Source organism: Ahaetulla prasina, chromosome 1 (assembly GCF_028640845.1).
Source record: "Ahaetulla prasina isolate Xishuangbanna chromosome 1, ASM2864084v1, whole genome shotgun sequence".
Taxonomy (NCBI): Eukaryota; Metazoa; Chordata; class Lepidosauria; order Squamata; family Colubridae; genus Ahaetulla; species Ahaetulla prasina.
In genome coordinates, this window is record NC_080539.1 from 264,442,091 (window position 1) to 264,467,370 (window position 25,280).

The following is a 25,280-nucleotide window of genomic DNA, read 5'->3' on the forward strand; positions in this document are numbered from 1 at the left end:
ATGTAAAAAAACCCCCCACCTACCATCAAAAGACCAAAAACCAATTTATATAACATACAGTACTTCAGCCGTGGCATTTCCATATCATCACCATTTCTGTCCCCCCCACCCCACCCCACCCGCCCGTCTTTGACACTAACAATCATCTTCATGGGTACCACTAACCTTGCAATGCTGACCACATTGTTACTGCTCTCTCTACTGACCATAAAAGTGAATTCAGTCAAGGCCTCCTTTCCTCACCCATCATTTTGGCTCATTAAGTCCCTCTTTCTTCGGCACTATCCTTCTGCTGACATTAAAAGTCCAGTGAAACATGGCAATCGAACCTCTGCAGGGAGGAAGGAGAGGCTGGCTTGAAACCAACAATTTCCAGAGATGGGGAAATAGATCCCTTTAAGGCCTGCTTAGCACTTTCAGTTTTGAAAAAAAAAAAAAAGAAGTCTTCAGCACAATTCCGGATGTGCAGTAGCTGCTTTATATATACAATTAATTGTCAAACTGCTGGCAGTGGTGCCAATGCAGAATTCTCTTTGGAAAAGTGCAGTGAGAGTGAAGGTCCCTGTGTTCAGCTACTATCCTTACAGCTTTTTATTGATAGTTCTGGCAGCATCCAATCATTCACAATAGGTCAGAAGTTTCATTTGAGGGGAATGCTTATTTCTTTAGCCTATGCTTCTTTTAAAAAATAAATAAATAAATAAACACTTGTCAATAAAGGAGAATATTTGTAGCTCGGGGTTGAAATGAGGGGTCCTTGGTGCTCTCTGAGCTTGGTTGTTTTCTTGCAGACTAGCGCTGACGATGTTACCTGGTTTGGGAGAAGTCTGCAAGAAAACAACCAAGCTCAGAGAGCACCAAGGACCCCTCTATAAACACTTAATTCTGGTCCCAGGTAACTACTGGCATGATTTCACAGCTCTTCTTCATTGTCAGGCAGTGGGCATGACTTGGTGCTGCACTAGTGGTGGTTTGCTCCCGGTTCGGTCCAGTTCTATAAAACCGATAGTAAAACTGGTGGGAGACTCCACCCATCCGCCCCGACATCATCATGGGTGATCTGTGTATGTGCGCTTCCATTGCGAACCGGTAGTAAAGGTAAGTGGAACTTATCCCTGTGCTGCACCCACTCAGTGCTTTGAAGGCAGGTTCTGTGGCTCTGTGTCATTTCAGCTGCTCTCTATGTTCTTCCTGCTCTAAACAGGGCTTTGGATCTGCCCCAGGCAGAGATAAGTCAACTCCAGATGTTGCTGATCTGCAGTTCCTCAATATTAGCCATGCTTCCTGGGGAATTCTGGGAGTTGTAGTTCAGCTGTACTTGGCAGGGCATCAGTTACTTACCCCTTAATTATTAGACATAGTTACCACCTAAAGCAAATGGAGATGAGTTTGGATGGGTAAGTAGGTGAGTTATAACAAGCTCTTTCCTGCTCAACTACTCGCTGTGTTGTTTGCATGGTACTGTATGTTTATCACACACCATTCTCCATTGGTTTCCTTCCAAACGGATGGAAACTTGGACAAATGTTGAACATTCAAAATGTTGTTCCTTCATCACTCCATACTACATCATTCCAGTAGAGCATAAAACAGATATGATAAGTAAGAGAAAGATTCCCACAAGTGTTTGGATTAATGTACGGGACTGCAGTATCTAGGCTGCAGAAATCTTTAGGATCATTGGATGCAGCAATAGAACATGCTGATATCTAGCAGTAATATCCAGTAGAAGCCCTATTAAAAGGAACATCTAATCCTATCTCTACAATTATAGTTTCACAATTTTAGATGTTGCCAAAGTAATAGTGTCATACAGCCACACAAAAAAAGTGGCTTCTTTGGATAAGGTTTGCACTCAGGGCTATTTGTAGTGGAATAAAATAAAACATTAAAACATTTGGACATGCAGGAATCCCAGGTAAGTATTTAATCTATTTGCTATGCCATACCATCAAGCCTTTAATTGATGGAATCTTTCTGAAGTTAATATGCTGAATCATTTGGTTTTTAAAGATATTTTTAATCCTACTTTTATCATTTTTATAAATAACTCAAGGTGGCAAACATAACGTTTCCTCACAACAATCCTGTGAGGTGGGTTGGACTGAGAAAAAGTGACTCATGCTGGCTTTGAAGCCTAAGGCAGGACTAGAACTCACTTCTAGCTGAGTGCCTTAATCACTAGACCAAATTGGCTCTTTTTTGTTATCAAACAAAGCACTATACTTATCCAATCCTGGAATAAAAAATAATAAACAATATAATTTGTGTTTTCTAAGGTGTGGAATTGCATTGCTACATTATGCAAGTTTAAAGGGGGAAGGGAAACCACTTCCCCTTTTAATATTAGTGTGATATTAACATAATATTCAGATAGTATAAAGGCAATGGGTGTGTAGTAAATAAAATCCAACAACTTCAAAAGGGTTTCAGAGGTATACTGTAGCTTTCTCCTATTAGAGAGTAAAAGATGAGACAGAAACATGAAATTTGTAGTAATTCATTATTTGATGGTTAGAGGCTTTTTTTGTTTATTGAAAGTTGGCAGCGATACAAGAACTATGTAAATTTTCAGGGTCTCCGTGAGGTTCCAAAGAAAACTTTTTTCTTTCTGTATTTGCTTTGAAAAACTCCAGAACTGGTTAGGAGAAGTTGAGAATAAATTCTGAGGAATCCAAATTTCCCGATGGTTGTTCTTTTGCTTTTGTTTGTTGGTTGGCAAGCTATTTTGGGCTTCAGTCAAATGTAAAAACCAATAAAACATACATAGCAAAGGATGTGTGTTGGGGGATACAGAACAGGGAGGCAGTCTAGGCAAAGACAAAGCAGCAGTCTGGATGCAATGGATTAAGTTCCACAAAGTCATGCCTGTTCCTTAGCTCATTCTGTCCTCTGCAATGGGATGGAAGTTGTATACAGACTTGTAGAGCCCAAAAATTCCTCTGGATTCCTCAACAGAATTATCGACCCCAAATTTTCAATTCCAGTTTGTACTCAGCCTAGTTCTGTAACATTCATCTGAGGCTCTGGTACTTTCTCCCCTTGGACCAGGAAAAAAAAACCCATTCCATCATCAAATCCTACTTCTTTTTCAAGAAAATAAATATTTTGTGTACAAAATGTAAAACTAAAAGTTTCTGCTACTTAAGTTTGCATTCCAGCCAGGCTGGATGCAGACTGGGGTGGGGGTGGGTGGGTGGGGGGCAGAGGATGAGTATATGTTGAAGCTTGCAGCATACTTTTAGTATTGAAGAGAAGGGGCATCTGCCATTAAGAGGGGGCTATTGTTGTTTGTGTCCCTTAGGTGAGAAACTCCACGGCAGCTACTTCTGGCACGGAGGACTTTGAGCAACAATGGCTGCGCCATGTTCTAGTAGTCAGTGAGTGGGTATCGTAGGAAGATAAAGACAAGGATGATGCAGAAGGTGGCAAGTGCCGAGCTGGTAATGTTAAAAAGGCGGGCGGTCTTGGCATCTTCCACAGCACCATTCAAATCGTTGAGGAGTTTTTTATCTCGCACCTGGAAAGAACAAGAACAAAGAAACAGATTTGGGGACACAGGTTAAAAAAAAAAAGGAAGCTAAGAAATAAGGGTGAGTTTAAAACTCCAAAACAAGGCCAATTGTCCAGGGCCATTTTTGCAATTTTAAGCAAAGTTCTGACTTGAATCTGGCGAACCGAAAGACCTTGAAATTTGTTTTCTCGTGTGTCTAGTGTCTCACATCCGGCAATAATATTTCTTCTGGCTGGAAACCCTAGCTACGTCTTTCAGTTTCAAGCGGTGAGGGCACAACTGCTGTATTTGTTTTCTGTAAAGGAAAATGTCCCTCTCAATGAGAAGGTGGAAGGTGATGAATTGGGAACAGTGGGATCAATGACAGAGGTGAATGGTCCTAATTAGCTTTGCTTAGAAGAAAAAAAAATGGTAAGGGTACTGCAATTGTTAGCAATCCAGGGGTTTGAAAATCTACTGTTTCAGATGTAGATCATGGGGTGAAAATGAGATGTGGGTGAATGTGCCATTAAGACCTTGACATGGACTGAAGTGTCACGTGGAGAAGAAACCCACTGTACACACTGAAAAGATGTTTTATTTTCATGAGATCTGCCCAGTGGTGAAATCCAAATTTTTTTACTACCAGTTCTGTGGGCGTGGCTTGGTGGGCATGGTGTGGCTTGGTGGGCATGGCTTGGTGGGCGTGGCAGGGGAAGGATATTGCAAAATCCTCATTCCTTTCCCACTCCTGGGGGAAGGATATTGCAAAATCTCCATTCCTACCCCACTCTGGGGCCAGCCAGAGGTGGTATTTGCTGGTTCTTCAAACTGCTAAAAATTTCCGCTACCGGTTCTCCAGAACCTATCAGAACCTGCTGGATTTCACCCGTGGATCTGCCACTTCATGGTCTTGAAATGTCTCCTCTTCAAGTTATTTCAAACCTGAAATCTGCATATATTTGTGTGCGTGCATATTCTGTTCCTACTAGTTAGGCAACTGCAGTCCTTTTCAAAGAGAAAGTAAAACGTGTCACAAGTTTTCTTTGCAATAAGAAGCAATTGATGGGACTAACAGGCTATTTAAGAGAATTGCGCTAACAGGATTTTCATGGAATTTCTACAGTTTAACAGGGATAGAGAAAGATAGAATTGTTTCTTAGGATGGATTTATATATTATCCTGTATATCACGATTATTCTTAAGACATGTTAAAGCAGCATATTTTGGAGTGATTCTAGTGAAACCAATATATTTTAGAATAAGAGCTTGAAAATGAATAGAGTGAGAATCCAAAGTTGTATCATTGAGAATTGTTCCAGGTGCCCATACACTATGGGCATGTGGATTTAAATTAAGGTGTGTGTGATGCCTAAGAATTCTGTGCATTACACAATTCTGCTATAGTGCTTGGTCAAAGTTTTTGTCAGCTACAATCCACTTTATCAGCCATAAAAAGCATTTGTCATGATTGGCAGTTATATATGTGTACGGGTGTAAGGAGGGAACAGTAATAAATGAAGTCAAGTGGCAATGAAATAGCAAAGGTACAGTTTGGGACAACACATTTAAATCAATGCAGAAGAAAGATAGTGATCATTTACGACAGCAGGAATAAACCATTCTCGCTTTATTATATTAATTAAAATTTGTGATGGAGATGAAAGTAATTATTGTTGTACTTCATGGTCAGACTTATATAACTGGACCTCTTAAAAATATTTTAATTCAGTAGTGTCCTACTGGAATTTCAAGTACTTGGAGACCAGTTTTTGTCATAATGTCCTTGTTTACCTTGAACTCTCACAAGATTCTGTGGCTGCAACAAATTAATATGGAAATCTGATTTTTTATTTTTTATTTATTTTTGCTCAATTCTAATCTAATGAACAACTAACCTGGCTCTTAGCATGTTTGGCCAGTTGCCATAAATCAATTCACAGGGTCAAGAGGGAAAGTCGTATATTCTGGAAAGGCCCGAAAGAAGCTAATTGATCCCAAGGCATCTCTCTTACTCCAAATACTCCAATGACCCTTGCCCCACAATATAAATGACTTGAGACATTCCCTTTCCTATTCAGTGGATGCAAAAATGTCAGCAGCGTATTGCTGGGAATGGCAGGATTTGTGTTGCAACCATCATCCACGCCACACGATTTTAGACAATATCATTAGCTATCAGCTCCATTCCATTAAAGATACAGTAATAGATTCCAGCTGCAAAAAAAAAAAAAAAAAAGGGAAAAATGTTGCAGCTAAGTATATTACTGTCTAGTGCCTGTCAGCAAATAAATAATCAATACAAAATGTGATCTGGGAAATTAGCCTCAGTAAAGAGTCAGCCTGAAGCTTGCAGCATAAAACAGTGTTTGCACCGCCCTCGCTTTGCTGAGGCAAAATCTCTGAGAGTATTTTTTTTTATCTATTCCCAAAGAATGCAAAACGGAGGACATTAAAGCAAGTCCTGAACAAAGCTCATCAATATTCATGTAATTGAATAGTGGATAAGTTGCAGGCAGGCTCTCTGGATCTCCCTGAGAGGGTGATACATTCCTGAAGGTTGAATTAAATCATTTTGTCACTCTGTATCTTGAATCTGCTGCTCGATGATTATTTCTTTGGCTTTATCTAACTCTAACCATAACAAATATTCTGGAGAGGGACATATGATCGCAGCTGATTCATAAGACTCCTCCACCAGCGTGACCTAAGATTGTCAGATATTAGAAAGGAAAGCAGCCTGGCTGGAGCCGGATGAATCTTTAGCAATGTTAATAAAACAGCTTTCCAGATCTTAGCTCTGATTCTAAAAAAACTTGACCTCTAATCTCAGGTCCATATTTAGAACACAAAAAGCAGGGTTTCTGATAGTTTAACAGGGTTTTGGACGGAGGTCCAAAATTAGAATATAAGCCCAATTGCAGTCTCTATAAGAATCTGTTATAAATAATTTAAAGGGGGCTGTGATGAAATAAAGGTAATCCTCAAGTTATGACCATAATGGAGCCCATATTTTATGTTGCTAAGTGAGACATTGGTTGTGAGTTTTGTCCAGTGGTGGGATTTAAATACTTTAACAACCAATTCTCTGCCCTAATGATTTCTTCCAACAATCAGTTCACCAAACTGCTCAGAAAGTTAACAACCGGTTTTCCCGAAGTGGTGCGAACTGGCTGAATCCCACCACTGGTTTTGTCCCATTTTACGATTTTTCTTGCCAAAGTTGTTGAGAATCATTGCAGTTGTTAAATTAGTAAATAGCAATAGCACTTAGACTTATATACCGCTTCATAGTACTTTACAGCCCTCTCTAAGCAGTTTTACAGAGTCAGCCTATTGCCCCCAACAATCTGGGTCCTCAGTTTACCAACCTTGAAAGGATGGAAGGCTGAGTCAACCTGGAGCCTGTGAGAATAAAACTGCAGGCAACTGGCAGTCAGCAGAAGTAGCCTGCAGTACTGCATTCTAATCACTGTACCACCACGGCTCAGTTAGTAAAATGGTTGTAAAGTGAATCTGGCTTCCCCATTGGACTTTGCTTGTCAGAAGGCTGCAAAACGATATCGCATGACCCTGAGACACTGCAATCGTCATAAATATGAACCAGTTGCCAAGCATCTGAATTTTGGTCATGTAACCCTAGTAGGGGATGTTGCAACAGTCATAAGAGTGAAAAACAGTCCTAAGTCACTTTTTCTAGTGCCGTTGTAACTTTGAATGGTCACTAAATGAACTGTTGTAAGTGGAGGACTACCTGTACCTTCTCTGTGTATGATGAAATTTTGAAATGGCTGAAAGGCTCTTTTGGTCCACAGACAAGGCATGATTGGCCTGGAAGCTTGGGAAACAAGCTCTAAGCGCTTAATGCATTTAACTTGCTCCATAAGCTGGTTATCTGTATAAATCTTAAAACTATGGAGAAAACCATTTTATTTGCAATTTAGGACAAAACTGCCAACATCTGATGAAGTAAACTCTAGAATATGGGAAAGTATGTCATGGTAACTTGGTTTAGCCTATAAAATGACTTGTACTTACTTCTTCAACCTTTATGCTATGTACATATTAACCTTCTACCATTGCTTATTTTTTCGAGCTAAAAGCAAATGCTTAGCACACAATGCTGAAAATGGAATTACTATTATTGCTATAGAATACTGTACTAAATGATGACTATTTATAAGATTACCTTTTGTAGTATGGGGAAAACCTATCCAAAATGACTTAGATCTGTAGGTTAGACTGAGAAGTTGAAAAAATACTCCAGAAAGAGATATTGACAACTTATTCATTTTTGTGCCCCTCCACGCAGGCTAAAAGTGTCCAGGAATTTAGCTCAACTCTAAGAACATCCCATGAACTTCTTTTCAACAAAAACAAGAAGGTAGTTTCCTTTACCTTAAAAGATAAAAGTTCCCCTCACACATATATGCTAGTTGTTCCTGACTCTAGGGGGCGATGCTCATCTCTGTTTCAAAGCCAAAGAGCCAGCACTGTCCAAAGACGTTTCCATGGTCATGTGGCGGGCATGACTAAATGCCAAAGGCGCACGGAACGCTGTTACCTTCCCACCAAAGGTGGTCCCTATTTTTCTACTTGCATTTTTTATGTGCTTTCGAATGGCTAGGTTGGCAGAAGCTGGGACAAGTAATGGGAGCTCACCCCATTACGCGGCACTAGCGATTCGAACCGCTGAACTGCTGACCTTTTGATCGACCTTAAGATTAGTGTAATACAATATGTAAAGCAGGCCTTTGTGTTAGTTTAACTATTTTTTATTGTAGTTAAAATCTTGGTTTAACATTAATGTGTGAATTAAACCTGCTTACTTGCACGCTCAGCACGGCTGTAACTACACACCAGTAGCGAAGAGTATCCAATCTTTTTTTGGCTAGTGGGCACATCTGGAAATTTGGGAGTACATTGTCAGTACTTTGGCTGCAGGGAGTGAGAGTAGGAGCTTGCCCATTCATGCTAGCAGGGCCATTCTCTCCCACCCTCCCTCCCTCCCTCCTTCCCTCTCTTCTGCAGGAACATTGCTGACCAGAGTCATTGTTCGGGGATCCCAGAATTAGTAATATAAATCATTACTCTAAAACATTCTTTCAGATTGAAACATAATATACTGAAAGATTATAAATAGTTGAATTTTATGGCTAGAGGCCTTTTGTTAGTTATGGACAAGGAACTGACTTTGATTGTTGTTTTGCTTAGTGTCTTCCACTGGATGAATAGCCCTTGCACTGAACAAGGCTAAACACAAGGTGTCAGTGGTGGAGCATGTATAGAAAACCCTTGGTTCTGTAATGCAGCAGAACTGCATACATCAAATGATTATTTTTTATGAACTCCAAAAATAATTCAACAAATTCGTACACTTTAGTTGTTTAACCTTATCACTGCATTCACACACATTTACCTGAAAGAACAGCCTCCAACATATTTTGTGAATTGAGAGTTCTGATTCCCCTCTAAGGCTTTATTGTTATTTATCCCTGCTATCCAGGAAGGAAATTTTCCTATAATTAAATTAGCATTTGAGTTTCCTTGCTGGCAGCACCAACATTATTTATTTATTTATTTTTCAAATTTATATACCGCCCTATCTCCCTAAGGACTCAGGGCGGTTCACAGGCAGTTAAAATACATATAAATACAGATTAAAAAAGAGGTTCTTCTTCCTGTAAGAGTTCAAGTCAGCCCTTTGAGGTAGGCCAGATCAGGAGGACTAGACTACACAGGAAAGCTAGAAACAGAATCTTGCAACGCGGGACAAGAAGTAACGGGTATTAAAGAGAGATCCAGTCTAGAACTAAGGAGAAATTTCCTGACAACAAATAACCAGTGGAATGACTTGCCTCCAGAAGTTCTGGATGCTCCATCATTGGAGGTTTTCAAGAAGATAATGGACAACCATTTGTCTGGAATGGTACAGGTAGTCTTCAAGTTACGAATGTAATGGAGCTTACCGATTACATTCGTAACCTGAGGATTTGTTGAAGTGAATCATATAAAATGTGAAAACTCCCTCTGATTATGCCCATGCATTCGCTAATCAAACACCCAGACACATAAGGTATCTCAGGGTTGGGAAGACCATGGGGAGGGGCTACTGATAGAACAGGATACCTGCTTAAGGCCTTCTCCCATCCCACTGGGATACCTCATGCTCCCCACAATTGCTTCCCCCTCCCCCATCTTGCTATGCTGGGTCACTTACCTTGTGGAGATCTAGAGAGCTGTCTCCTCTCCAGCCTCTCTGCCGTGCAAACTCACAGCCCCCAGAAGCTTCCAGACTCAGCGCACAAAATATTTGCACGCCAACGGGAGACTTTGGGGCTGCCTCTAAGTGTCCTATCGGCTTGCAACTCTTCAGCAAGCCTTTCCAAAAAAGCCTTTGCTGGCAAGAATGTGCTGGCCCCTCCTGGGCTCCATTCTTGCTGGCAAAGGCTTATTGCAAAGACAACCAGAGCCTGCGGACTTCGGCAAGGAAATGAAAAATGGAGGGAAGGCTTGAAGTACTGAAGTCTTCCCTCCATTTGCAAAGCCTTTTGCCGCAGATCTCATCCAGGCCTCAATTCGCTGCAAACAGACACCTAAAGTAGTGAGAGTTCACGCAAGATCAGTAGCATGAGATCTCACACTACTGATCTTGCGTAATCTTGTGGTACTTTACACCTCTGTTATTTGGGAATGCACCGAAGGCCTGAAGCAACGAAGCAGGCAATGAAACCGCTGAGAGGAGACAGCTTGCTAGAGCCTCGCAAGGTAAGTGAGTCTCCACAAGCCCAGGGCCTGTGGAGACCTGGCCAGGGAGGCAGGGAATAGGCAGGGTGAATGCTGCAGTGCCTCTGTGGTCATTCAAACAGGTGAACGACCACTGTGATGCTGCAACATTCGTAACCTTGGGACTGTGTCATAAATACTTGGGGGTGCTATGTTGCAACTTCGAACAGTTGCTAAGTGAACTCTTGTCACTGAAGGATTACCTGTATAGGGCCCCCTGCTCGAGCAGGGGGGCTGGACTAGAAGACCTCTGAGGTCCTTTCCCACTCTGTTTTTCTGTGTCCGCAACTTCTCTTATACTCCCTTTTACATCCCAGTGAGGAACCTGGATCTCTTTTTCAGACAATCCCCTTTCTGTCTACGCAATAGATTTTGACTATTCACTTATAGGCTACTTCCATGGCACTTTTTATTCTGATTTGTTTCTTTTAAAAAAGTTTAGTCCTATTAGTTATATCCAAGCCTTCCCACTCCCCTCCCCACAGTCAAAATCATATCATTTTAAAATTGGCTATTTTAATTTTCGGGCTGTGGATTTTATTTACTGGACATCATTGTTTTATAAGGTTATTATATTTTAAAAGTATCTGATTTCTATTAGAAGGCATATGCGTTTTTTTGTGATTTTTGTTATGGATTTATATTGGGAGCTGTCATGGCTTGGCCAGTTTGAGAGAGAGCAGGCTAGAAAACTGTTAAATAAATAAGAAAATAAATCACTGGTGAACTTGGTGCTGTTGGCGAACATTCACCTCTAACTCTTGCTGCACGTCCAAGGATGCAGTTTGTGTTTCCAGCTCACCAATTTCTAAAGCCTGAAGTTTATTTCAGGCCATAGAGCAACATCCTGTGCATCCTAAATATGTGGGAATCTTCCACTACATTCTTCTGTAAAGATAGTGCTTGCTTAAAAATATAGTCTGCTTGCTCACAGAAGAAAAACAGCTCACAAATGTGTATACAAATGCAAACACAAAATTCTTAATTAAAAAAAAATTCTTGCATGAGAAAAATGTATCTAAGGAGGGGTGATTTTTCTTGCAGAAAATAGAGCAAGTTGACTTTCGTTTTGCCTTATCCAATGTCCTTTCGCTGCATCTGGCCGCTCACAATCCAGGACTGTTACAGTAAATGGGAATCAAACTATCAAGGGACATGGAATTGGAAAGTACATTGATGAAGGGATTCAAGGCTCATTGGGGAGAGGGAGAGAGAGAGAGAGAGAGAGAGAGAGAGAGAGAATTAAGAGAAAAGCAGAGAAAGGGATACAAGCATCTTCAATTTGCTTTCATAGTGAGAGCTGTGATTTTCTGATGAACTGGCTCCCTTAAAATTGGGGAAACAACAGATACTTCTAAGCCTTGGAAAACCAGCAACTCCCACTGAGCGGATTAGTTGACTTTGAAAATGTGGCTAATCTGCTTATTTCTTTTTGTAGATTAAAATTTCATAACTGATGGTAAGAAAAAGCAAAACCTGAATTTGGAATACATTAATAACTGTAATTTGCAATGAGATTTTGAAAGAGGGATAATTAATTGGCAGTGACTCAGATTGTACAAGAAATAATTTTATCGTGCTAGCAGGCCTAATGTTAAAGTCAGAATTACCTATTCAAACCCATGCAAAAGATTAAAAAAAGTAGTTCTTCTACATAATATACCAACCAAAACAAAAAAAATACGTATCCCACTTTTTCCATAAGAGAGAAAGACAGATCAAAGCAGGGAGAGAGAAAAGGTATAAAAAAGTGACTGGAAAGAAAGGAAAGATTTGGGATGGATTTTAGCAATGGCTACTGGCTTTCAAATGGTGAATGTGATCATATGAGGAAACTCCATTCTTTTATAATGCATGCAATATACCCATTGCATCTTGATTAAGGATGGAGCTCCTGATGTCCAGTTATGAATGCCATTTTAAAACCAATGACTGGCATTGTGGACATCCCTGACAATAAGAGGCTCTTGACCCTTTCTCTGTTAAAGTGCTGGAGGCAGAATAATGTATTAATGTTATGGGAAGAACAATTTTGCCTGAATTTTTTAAGCTAGAGGAGTCCTTCAACAGAGAGTACTTTTTGGCTTGCCAGGTATTAAAGATCCTAGCTTCCCCAGAATAGCATGAGACTGCTTGGGAGAAACTGGACTTTGGTTGTGCTTCTTACAGCATATTGTCAAAATGTGGCAAAACTGACATTGTCTTTAGATTTATTAGAGAATGCTGCGGTATGCATGGGTAAGATTTAGGTTGGTAACGTAGTCTTAATTTTTCTGTAGTACTAAAACTGAAAGCCTCAATTCACCAATGGCTTCTAGATTATCTTCTCATTGAGAGATAATACCTGTATCAGGGGTGAAATGCTACCAGTTTGCTCTGGTTCGGACGAACCGGTTGTAATAAAAACTACCAGTTCGGGCGAACCAGTAGTAAAAAAAAAGCTGGTAGTTAGCTTTGGTTTGGTTGAAATGGTAGTTTAAAAAGCTACCAGTTCAGTCAAACTGGTAGTTCCTCCGAACTGATATTTCCGACGATCAGGTGTGCCACGCGATTTAGCTTTCTAGCAAAACTAAATCATGCAGCACAGCTGATCCCCCCGCCATTCTAGTTACCTTCCCAAGCCTGTTTTTGGTGTGTAGCACACATGCACGCACAGCACTCTTTTGGTGCGCACTGCACATACACACAGAGCACGCGCTTGGCGCACAGCATGCATACACAGCCAGCAAACTGGTAGCAAACCGGTTCAGATTTCACCACTGATCTGTATCTTCCTAAGAGGCATTTCTTCTTGCTCTTGGGATCCATTGTGTGTATTCTCCTAATGAGTTCCCGGGCAATAGAGGTTGCTTCTCTGGAACTTGCAACTTTTCAGTTGCATTCAAGTTCCCAGACTCCCTTATCAGTAATTCCAGCTAATGATAACAGATTCTGGGAATTGTAGTTCAGTATCACCAGAAGACCTTTGATTTCCTACAGCTGGTTCCTTTTCTGCTGAGATTGCAGTGAGTTGTTCTATCCATCTTTGCAAATGAGTTTGTCACTTCATTTTCCCCCTTGCATCAAAGGCAAGGCAAGCTTATGAAGACAATGACGCATTCAACAGAAGCTGCTTTGTGGAGTTGTTTTAAGTATTCTTACAGAAGGGTTTATTCTTCGGTCTGCCTATGTGCACAGGCAATCTTTACTGTGTTCTGCAAAGATCCATTGGCTGGGCAATAGAAGGAGCAGAATTACAAACTTTTCCTCCAGCTTGGAATCACGTTCTTTGAAGCTTCAGTTTCAAGCTTCTGCTGTGGTTGAATCTGTATAAACATTCAGCATGTGGATGGACACTTCCAGTATAGAAAAGAACTACATTCTTGTAATCTCTTGGTTTGTCCTTTGCACCGATTTCAGTAAGAAAGAAAGAAACAGATAGAATATTGTTCCTTTATTCTTCAATACTTTCCCCCCTACATACTTACTGTATGTCGAACTACTGCCAAACTTTAGAAGATTGCCGCTATATTTATTCTCTTCATGGTTCAATAAGACAGATAAGCTGAAATGCATAGCTGAAACACAGATTCTGTAGACCAGGGGTGTCAAACTTGTCATCACGGCTGCGTCATGTGACATTTACTTTTTTTCCCCCTTCGCTAAACCGGGTGGGGGCAGGGCCAGCACGTGACACATCTGGCCTGCGCCCCACGAGTTTGACAACCCTGCAGTAGACCAAAAACTTTTGTATATCCAAAGCTTCTCAACAGTTCCTAGAGGGATTGCAAAGGCCCACAACAATCACTGGAAGACTCAGATTTCATGAAAATGTGTTATCTATTATATAAATTAAAGAAAAATCTCTGTGAATCTAGTTTCCCTTCTGTAGCTTTTAGTGTCATTTAAAAAAGATCTGCATGCTGTATAAAGCTGTCATGTGTGAATTTATTTAAAACGTAAAGGCCTTGCTCACTTCCAATTCAATGCTTTGATGTCAAAAGTTCTTATCTCCTGGGGGAAAAAACAGAAACCAGTGGATAACCCATTCTAGGATTTTAAGCATCCAATCAATTAACTTCTCTTTAGAAATACATTGATTTCACTTCAATTAGGATTACCACCAGGTAAACAAGTAAGCAACAGAAGACATTTTGGCTATGATAGTTGGAAGGAAAAGGAAAAGAAAATATTGGAATTGGGATATAGAATACTTTGTTGTGAAAAGAGGAAAGTGAATATATGTGGACTTCTGGGGAAAAGGCATTTCTGCTCCGAAGCCATATCAAAGATGTATAAGTCTTTAGAAGAAGCAAAATCTTTTTTTGCTTTTCCTAGAGATTTAAAAATAAAAGCTATTGCAGCTAAAAAAGCATTGATTACTCAGAGCTATGAAAAAAATAATTTTGGGATGGAAATTCAGGCAATTCTGAAAAGCTTGCAAGCCTTTCATTAGACAAAATCAGGTGCATTAATATAAATGTGCATGAGTTTAACCATTTTTTTAAAAAAAAAATTGAAGCAGCGGGGCTTATCTTACAATTATCTCTGAAATTACTATACAGCAGCATGTTAGAAAAATTACATTGTATAAGTGATATAACTCCACTTGCTCTTCCTGGTAATGTCATGATTTCTCTCACAGTTGTAGCACTGTATGTTGATGTATAACATAGAAATACATTTTCAAATCAACTGATTGATTGAAATGCATCCAGAAAAACATTTAAATCAGCACAGTAGTGTTTCTGAAATAATATGGTAGGTAACTACATTAAAAATCCCTCCCTCCCATTGTCTCAATCAAGAGTCATGGGAGGTTACAAGAGTCAGCAAGAAACATCTATCTGCAGACAAAAATATTTATCTATGATAAATATACAAAAATTAAAATTACTAATTAAAAATTACAAAATACAAAGGTAATTATAATCGTAATAATAACGTAAGTAAAGGCTTAATAAAAACCAGAATCAAGATAACATAAGCAAATTAATTCAAAATAAATTCAAGACCAAGTAATGTAATAATAAACTAGTCAACAAAATGCTCTTCCATCTTCAGAAGCTTCCAAAACATCAGAAGGCGTTGAACATGTCTGAATTCTATGGGAATGCTAATCCATAAAACCAGAGCAGAAACAGCATCTCCTCAGTTTCTTTTCTTTGTTGAGGACATCATCTTACAGTACTAAAGAAACCCCACCACCACCTTGTAGGCAGCCCGCTGCTAAGAAGATTGAGACCACCAAGCTGTTCCAATAGGAACATAATGTTTTCTTTGGGAAAACAGAAGAGGACCTTCCAAGAGGATCATGAATTGAGTGACACAGTTGGGGTAGTTGGTCTGCTAAACTACAACTGCCCCTTTCATTTAACCCCTGGGTTGGCACTTACACAGCATTATTTTTTGGCTATCAGGTAGACCGGAATCCTGCTTCTCTAGCCACTTTTTTCTTTTTTTAAATTATCTCTGACCTGGATTGACACCATCAGTCCTAAAAGGTAACTAAGAAACCAATGACCCGTAGATCAGGATTACTTTTATTGTAGCAGCTATAGATGCATCTCTTTGGTGTCACCTGGTGGTTGATGGATTAATCAGTTGACAAAAATCATGTACCTATGAGCATCCTTCAAGTCCAACACTTCTTTCTCACATACTAAAGACTTAAACTCTGGCTCCAAGAACATTTATGTACCAGATGGCTCCAAGAACATTTATGTACCAGATGTATGTTGGCTGCACAAATCCAACAATTCCTGCTGCCTTTTAGTTAAGGGAGACAAGTTCTTGCCTGCTATGAAGTGATTGATAGCCTTTTGATTAAAAAATGATTAGGAAACAATAAATTGGCTTAAACCTTACAATAACCATCTGACACGAGGAAGGCATGGTAATGGATGTTTCCCATGGCTTGAGATGGTCAAGTGTTAGCCAGGGGAACATGGCAATCATTGCCCTAACAATGTTGCATGGAAGAACTATATGGACATCAGCACAGCATGTTAAAGGCAAACATGATTCATGCTAACATGACTTCTTCCCACCTCTTAGTTGGGAGGAAAGCACTCCGGAGATGAGTGTGAATAAATCCACAGATCTGCTGTTCACAGATCTGAAGATCTCTTTCACGGCTCTCAACTCAGGATTTTGGTTAGAAGCCAGAGCCATTATGTGCTCTTTTTAATCTCTCTGAGATTAAATGGTTCCTTCTCCCTCATTTAATAATGATGGCATTATTAAACAGACTCTTTTATCAGTTTCTCTTTTTAACTCCAGATATCAGGAAGTTACTGAAATTATAGTACTTTGCAATTATGAGCACTATCCCTGCCCCACCTGTCTATATTTACTTTGCTAGCTGCAGGGTAAGCTTGATGTTTCTTAATTTCTATAAATCTTTGTTCTTCAAAGAAATATGATAAAATTATGAGAATTTGCCAACTGGGTTTCTTCATTAAGAATTGCTGCCAGCTGGCCAACCACCTGCGAATTCAAGAGCTGCAAACTCTTTTATTTCTCAGAGTGAAAACTGGAAAGTCAACATTCACTAAAACTGTAATTATAAGTACCCACTTATTAAGAAATAATCTCATTGGACTAAGTAAACAGCAGGTTTGGCTTACCCTGCATGTTTCTGTTTGCACTGGGTGTCCTAAGCTATAATTCCAAGAAATCTAAAAATCTAGGTTTATATGTCTTGGTTCCTACCTGTAAAAGAATGTAATAGCTGGTTCATATTTACATATTCATTCATTCATTTATTTATTTAATTAGATTTTTATACCGCCCTTCTGCCGAAGGACTCAGGGTGGTGAACAGCCAAATAAAAACAACTAATACATAAATAAGCTTAAAAACATATTAAAAACTAATTATAAACTGGCCAAATTTAAAATTAACAATAAAATAAACAATCCTAAAACCCCTCTTAAAATTCCCTCAAGCTAGCCCTGCACGGTGGAATAAAAAAGTCTTGAGCTTACTAAGGGGCTGCATGATGAAATGACATATGACCAAAAAAAAAACACAACAATACCTCAAAAGAAAAAAAAGAGAAAATTGTCTCTTAGACATATTGCCTTTAAATGGAGACAGTTCAAAAACATCATTAAAAAAGGACAACAAAGAATTTTCTTTCTGCGCCAACTCAGTAAGCTCAAACTGCCCAAGGAGCTGCTGATTCAGTTCTACAGAGGAATTATTGAGTCTGTCATTTGCACCTCTATAACTGTCTGGTTCGGTTCTGCAACCCAACAAGAAAGACACAGACTTCAGAGGATAATTAGAACTGCAGAAAAAACAATTGCTACCAACTTGCCTTCCATTGAGGACCTGTATACTGCACGAATCAAGAAGAGGGCCGTGAAAATATTTGCAGATCCCTCACATCCTGGACATAAACTGTTTCAACTCCTACCCTCAAAACGACGCTATAGAGCACTGCACACCAGAACAACTAGACACAAGAACAGTTTTTTCCCGAAGGCCATCACTCTGCTAAACAAATAATTCCCTCAACACTGTCAGACTATTTACTGAATCTGCACTACTATTAATCGTTTCATAGTTCCCATCACCAATCTCTTTCCACTTATGACTGTATGACTGTAACTTGTTGCTGGCAATCCTTATGATTTATATTGATATATTGATCATCAATTGTGTTGTAAATGTTGTACCTTGTATCTTTTCTTTTATGTACACTGAGAGCATATGCACCAAGACAAATTCCTTGTGTGTCCAATCACACTTGGCCAATAAAATTCTATTCTATTCTATTCTATTCACACATTCAGATGTAAATAATTTATATGATGAAGCTTGAATTCATCTTTATGTTTAATACAAAACACAAACACAATTGCAGGAGTCCCATAAGAAACAGCAGGGAAGATGAATTTTGAAGACATAATCCTGAAGAAAATTATTCTTTGAAGCTGCTAGCTGCCCTGAAAAGTAATCCTTCATTGGCATAATTTTAAAATGGAATCTTATATACAAACATTTCCTATGTTTGTAGGAACGGGTTCTTCAACAGGGGCTGGTTATCAAGAATTTGCAGCATGGAATTCTAGAAGTTGGAGTCCAGCACATTCAAAATGTATACTGTTAAAGAGAGTGGCTATATACACTTAGTTGGGGTGCAATTATAATAATGTAAGCTTTGGTATGGTCTTAAATTTGATAAAAAGTCCAAAAGGCCGTTTGGCCTGACTTTTTGCTCAGAAATAAAAACCAATTCTCTAAGTATTGAACTATAAAATCTAAACATATATACAACTGAACTCTTCCTTTTTCAGGCACTGGAAGAAAAATTACCTTTAAGGTAGCCATGAACAGATTCTAAACGCACATACATCCTTAGATTTGAAATATAGGATCAGCAGCTATCCCAGATGAAGAATGGTACCACTTTGAGCACAGTACAAGACTGGATATGCAGAGCATAGAGAGGTTACTTATTTTTATATTAAGATTCTGTGTCAGTCTGAAAGCGGCTCCCACAACCTCAAGTTTCAGTTGACGGCAGCACTAGTGGACAATTGAGCTAATTTATCTCAGGCTCAATTGCAGCACAGCTGAAGTTGCTGACGGCACTGCAATCCCTTTTCAGTTTAGGAGATAAACTTTACCTTACCCTTTCTTTTGGCTATTATGAGTCACTTGGTCTCTTATTGGTTGGATTCTCTCTTAATGTTTAGTGAATACAAGTAAAAATATGGCCACTGAAATGTCATGGTCCAAACGAAAATCACCAAAATGAACAACTTATCTATAATTGTCAAACTGTAACTATTTGGTTAACAAATCATTCAGTTACTACCTGACACTCTAACTAGATAATTGCTACTGATAACTAAATTAGACTTAAGATAATAATTAAAACAGGGGCCTCCAACCTTGGTCCCTTTAAGACTTGTGGACTTCAACTCCACAAGTCTTAAAGGGACCAAGGTTGGAGACCCCAGAATTAAAATAATATTGCATTTTTAAAATTGGTTTATTTTATTTATTTATTAGATTTATTTGCTACCTATCCAGCCTTGCAGAGACTCTGGACAGCTTACAACATTACATTGTTGGTATTTGCCCAAAAAAAAGAAGAAGAAGCACGTCCTTTTCAATCAATTTCTTACTGCCTAAATAGACATTTGCTAGGTTTTGAAGGGCATGACAAAAAATGTCATCCTGTTAATCAAGATATCCCTGGACCCACAATCGCATTTACAGAATGTACAAATATGCTTTAGCCATGCCAATTCCCCTGCTGAGAAAACTGAAACTTTATTAGGTAGAAATAAATACGTTATAAACTATCTATCCTTTTTCTCTCTCAATAAGTGTTATGGGCAACTATAGTATGCTTACTGTGGAGTTGTTCTTGATGATTACCTTGGAAGCATCAGTTGTCAGGGTTCCAAGTAACACCCCCAACAAAAGAAAACTCCGAGGCTTCAGTTTCCTCAAGGTTACATTTTATTAGAGATGTCATATTGACACCTCTGGGAAAACCTGAATCTGAAAGGTTTTTTTTTTAAATTTACATTTATATCCCGCCCTTCTCCGAAGACTCAGGGCGGCTTACATTGTGTAAGGCAATAGTCTCATCCTATTTGTATAGTTATATACAAAGTCAACTTATTGCCCCCCCAACAATCTGGGTCCTCATTTTACCTACCTTATAAAGGATGGAAGGCTGAGTCAACCTTGGGCCTGGTGGGACTCGAGCCTGCAGTAATTGCAAGCAGCTGTGTTTAGTAACAGGCTGTCTTACAGCCTGAGTCACCCACGGCCCAAGTTTCCAGGTTTTCCCCACCCAAAGGAAAGCTCAAGTCCCTGCCCAACACCCACAAGTCCATCACATAATCCAATCAAAGCACCATCCCAACTGGAGATGCCTCCCAGTTCCGTCTTCCAGGTGCAGGGTAAGATGTCCTTGACTCTCTGAGAAAGGAATGTTATTATAACTATATATCACCCATGCTTCATACAATCCCCTCTCCCAATTTCCCACAGTAGTAAATGTGGCAGGCCTGAAGGCCCAATGCAAAAGATGGCTTCCAGGTCTGGCATCGACTAGAAAACAACATACAGGAGAGGATCCAAAAAGAACATGTTCCATTTCTCCTTTGCTTTCTTTACTGTTTTCCTGTTGAATCTACCACACAGTTCAAAATATAGCTTTTTTTGATCGATAAAATTATTCCATATTTTCCAAGGAACTTAAATGAAAGTGTACCACTGTCCTCTGCCTTGCCATCAGGATGCTTTGCCTGAATTATTTCTCTGTACCATTTAACCAATATATTTAAATGAAGATGATGCTGAGAGATAGCACCATTTTTTTTTTGCAATTTTGTCTGCATAACCTCAAGTATTTTGGGGAAAAAAGTATTTTTTTCCAAAACAGATACTATCACCTCCTATAGGATACTTGTCATGTGATTCTATTTCTTATGCTCCTTTCTCTGCCTTGACAATTTTTATGCCTTCAACCTTTGTTTCTTTCTGTATTTTTGAAGATATGTTTGCATTTTCCCCTGTCTTCCCAGCTTTTCCTCTCCTATAAAATCAGAGCCTAAAGATAGAAGAGCCCTCAAGGCTTTCTGCAGAAATTACTGATAAAAAAAAAATCTTCCAATTTTATGCCATGTAGAATGTCGTAATAATGGATCTTAACAATCCATCACAGTGACAGCTATAAAGATGCAAAAGTTGTTTAGTCTAGCACATGTCCTTGATAACATTTCTTATATTGTGTTTAAATGCAAATAGCTATATTTCTCTGGTTTGGCGGACCTGACTTAATGACCCATTTATCTTTGTCAACTTGAGTCAATGTTTTTCAGAGCTGTTATGATGGCAAAAGTTTTGGTCACTATTTTTCTCAGGAGGATTCCTAACATTATTTTCCCAATAGGTTTTACATCTGAATTATATTTAACTAAACCAAAATGGCAAGGTACCTTCTTCAATCGTTCTAATTTTACAAAAATTGGAGTCAAAAACTACTTTGTTCCTCTGCCTCAAAATATAATAGACCTTTGGACTTGTTTTTTGCTCTAAAAATAAGATTTTGCTCTATAAAAGTTTTATGTTCATAATTGTTTTTGTTAGGATGAAAAAAATTATCGCTGCATTTTTTTTTCTTTTCTTTTTCAAAGTTCCATTTGAAGGTTTGCATCCATTTGAAGGTTTGCTTCTTCTACATATATCCAAATTGGCCGTCTACAGTCAGTCCATTTTCAATTCATTTATTTATTTATTTATTTATTTAGTCACAACAATATATGTAGGTATCATACAAAACGATTATATAGTAAATAAACATATATATATATATGTATATATATATATATATATATATATATATATATATATATATATATATATATATATATATATATATATATATATATTAAAAAAAACACAATAGGACAGGAACGGTAGGCACGTTTGTGCGCTTATGCACCCCCCCAATGGTCCTCTTAGGAATGGGGTGAGGTCAATAGTAGAAAGTTTTTGGATAAAACTTTTGGGATTATGGGAAGAGACCATAGAGTCAGGTAAAGTATTCCAAGCACTGATGATTCTGTTACAGAAGTCATATTTTCTGCAATCTAGATTAAAGCGGTTGACATTAAGTTTAAATCTATTAGTTGCTCTAGTATTATTGCAATTAAAGCTGAAGTAGTCTTTAACAGGAAGGACATTACAATAGATGATTCTGTGAGTTAAGCTTAGGTCTTGTCGAAGGCGACGGAATTCCAAGTTTTCTAAGCCTAGGATTTCAAGTCTGGTGGGATAAGGTATTTTGTTGTTTTCAGAGGAATGGAGAACTCTTCTTGTAAAATATTTCTGGACACATTCAATTGTATTGATGTCAGAGATGTGGTGAGGGTTCCAAACTGGCGAGCTGTATTCTAGAATTGGTCTTGCAAATGTTTTATATGCTCTGGTTAGTAGTGTGGTATTTTTGGAAAAGAAGCTACGCAAAATTAGGTTTACAATTCTTAGAGCTTTTTTTGCTATGTAGTTGCAGTGGGCTTTGGCACTTAGATCATTTGACATAAAAACTCCAAGGTCTTTGACGGGATGGGGGTCGTCTGTAAGGTAATGTCCATCTAGTATGTATTTAGTTTTTGGGTTCTTTTTTCCTATATGTAAGACTGAGCATTTGCTGGTTGAAATTTGGAGCTGCCAATTTTTAGACCAAGCGGATAGATGATCAAGGTCGTTTTGAATGATAGAAGTATTGTCTGTGGTGTTAAATAGTTTGACATCATCAGCAAAGAGAACACAATTACTTGAGATGTGGTCACAGAGGTCATTAATGTATAGTATAAAGAGTGTTGGTCCAAGGACGCTGCCTTGAGGAACGCCACTCTTGACAGGAACAGGATTCGATAAAGCATTGCCAATTTTGACCACTTGTTGTCTGTTAGACAGAAAAGCAGATATCCATTTGTGGAGGGGTCCTGAGATGCCATAGGATGTTAGTTTTAGGAGAAGTTTATCGTGTACTACTGAGTCAAAAGCTTTGCAGAAGTCTATGTAGATTGCATCTATTGATTTGCCTTGATCGAGATTTGAAGTCCATATGTTTTTGCAGTGGAGAAGTTGTAAGTTACATGATAATTTTTTCCTGAAACCAAATAGTTTGTTGGAGAGTAGGTTGTTAGTTTCTAAGTGTGAGGTAATGGATTGGTTGATGATAGATTCCATGACTTTGCAGGTGACGCAGCAAAGGGAGATCGGTCTGTAGTTTTCGACTAAGCTGGGGTCTCCTTTTTTGAAGATAGGGATGACTGTGGCTAGTGACCAAAGTTTGGGAAGAGAACTGGTAGTGAAAGCTTTTTCAAAGATAATACTTAGGGGTTCTGCTATATTAATGGAAAGTTTTTTTAATTTCTGATTATGCATTTCTGATTATGCATGTGTAAAGTTTTCTTTCGGCTTCACTTTTAAATGGTTTAAGCAGTGTTAATGCTATGCTTTCATGGCATTAACTCTCCAAGCTCCCCAAGCCTCCTGCTTCCCAAAAGTATTTATGTCCAGACTTGGTATTAGGCTTTAGACATCCAGGCAGTTGCCTAGGACATCAAATTTTAGGGGATGTCAAAATTGAAAAGACTTCCAAATTACACAATATGTGTATTAAATCATATAATCTTTCTTCATTCCTTCAGGAGTTTTTCTTTCTACGCTTTTCAAACACGTCCACCCATAAAATTGGGTGTGACATATGACAACTTTTGGGTGCTGATGTAATTAAAATTATTTACTGTGATTCATACTATAAAAGTTGGAAATTTTTGAGAAAGATAAAAATTTGTCCAGGGCTGAAAATTGTAAGTATAATGCTCAACACTCAATGGTAAAAAACTAAAAGATACAAGTTGGCACCAATGGTGGGTTGTCCCAGTTCAGACCGGTTCTACAGAACCAGTAGTAAAACCGGCAGGAGGCTCCGCCCATTGACCCAAACATCATCAAAACTCTTCTGTGCTCACGCAGAAGTATGCGCAAGCACAATGCAAATTGGTAGTAAAAGTAAGTAGAACCCATCCCTGGTTGGCACCTCTTTGAAATTCCTTTTAAAAAAAGGAAGTTAAACCAATCCATAGGGGTGCTAAAATATGACTTTGGCTATTGTGTCAAAATGTCACAGCTGGCCCTGTTTGTGCATGTTTTGAACACAAGAAGATATGTCCCAAAGCAGATGAGAAATGGTAGTGTTCAAACCAGGATTTAATTTGTAGCAGAATTCTTCAGCCCTAGAACTTCATTGCGATCCCCGAGGAGTTTCAAAATACCTCAGTTTCTACAAAATCCCTTTTCTCTACTATAAAAGAACTAGACTTTATTAAGAGCCATCTAGAGGCTTAGGAAAAAAAGCTTGCAGAACATAAAGGATGACTATCAGATACTTCCTGCCCTCCATCATAATACATTAACATTCAGTCTCCTCAAACGTAAACATTTGTTTTTCTAATTGCTACATGTTTAGCCAATTTTCTCACAACGGGATTTATGCACAGGTACCATATATGTGGTACCTTGCTCAATAGTAGTAACTGTGAGAGGGATCTTGGAGTCCTAGTGGACAACCATTTAGATATGAGCCAGCAGTGTGCAGCAGCTACCAAAAAAGCCAACACAGTTCTGGGCTGCATAAATAGAAGGATAGAATCAAGATCACGTGAAGTGTTAATACCACTTTATAACGCCTTGGTAAGGCACTTGGAATATTGCATTCAGTTTTGGTCGCCACGATGTAAAAAAGATATTGAGACTCTAGAAAGAGTGCAGAGAAGAGCAACAAAGATGATTAGGGGACTGGAGACTAAAAAATATGAATAACGGTTGCAGGAACTGGGTATGTCTAGTTTATGAAAAGAAGGACTGGGGAGACATGATAGCAGTGTTCCAATATCTCAGGGGTTGCCACAAAGAAGAGGGAGTCAAACTATTCTCCAAAGCACCTGAGGGTAGAACAAGAAGCAATGGGTGGAAACTAATCAAGGAGAGAAGCAACTTAGAACTAAGGAGAAATTTCCTGACAGTTAGAACAATTAATCAGTGGAACAACTTGCCTGCAGAAGTTGTGAATGCTCCAACACTGGAAATTTTTAAGAAAATGTTGGATAGCCATTTGTCTGAAATGGTGTAGGGTTTCCTGCCTGGGTAGGGGGTTGGACTAGAAGACCTCCAAGGTCCCTTCCAACTCTGTTATTATGTTATGTTATTTATTTATTTAAAAAACTCTGATTTTCTATTTTACACTCGCAAATATTCCACATCTCCTAGTTGTTACATTTCTGCCATGAACACCAGTCATGGCAGAATCAGTTCCAGTTTGATGAGATCCTCAGTTAAGGGTTCTCTGATGGGTCTTGGTAGAATTTTTAACAGTAGATATGTAACTGGCAACAGTGTTCTCTGACAAACAGCACCAGTTCATTCTGAATGGCGACATTAACTTCTACTTGCCTGTGTTCTACCTTGTAGGTAA

General features: G+C 38.8%; 1 protein-coding gene across 2 annotated transcripts in view; it reads right to left on the reverse strand.

Annotated features, from left to right (window-relative positions):
- Positions 1–2,527: 2,527 nt before the first annotated feature.
- IFITM10 (interferon induced transmembrane protein 10) overlaps positions 2,528–25,280 on the reverse strand; it is a 31,028-nt gene continuing 8,275 nt past the window's right edge. For both annotated transcript variants that reach the window (XM_058157746.1, XM_058157753.1), the window contains exon 3: positions 2,528–3,520. In XM_058157746.1, coding sequence (XP_058013729.1) covers positions 3,371–3,520 — 150 coding nt within the window. In that variant the 3' untranslated portion in view covers positions 2,528–3,370. The remainder of the gene's footprint in view (positions 3,521–25,280) is intronic.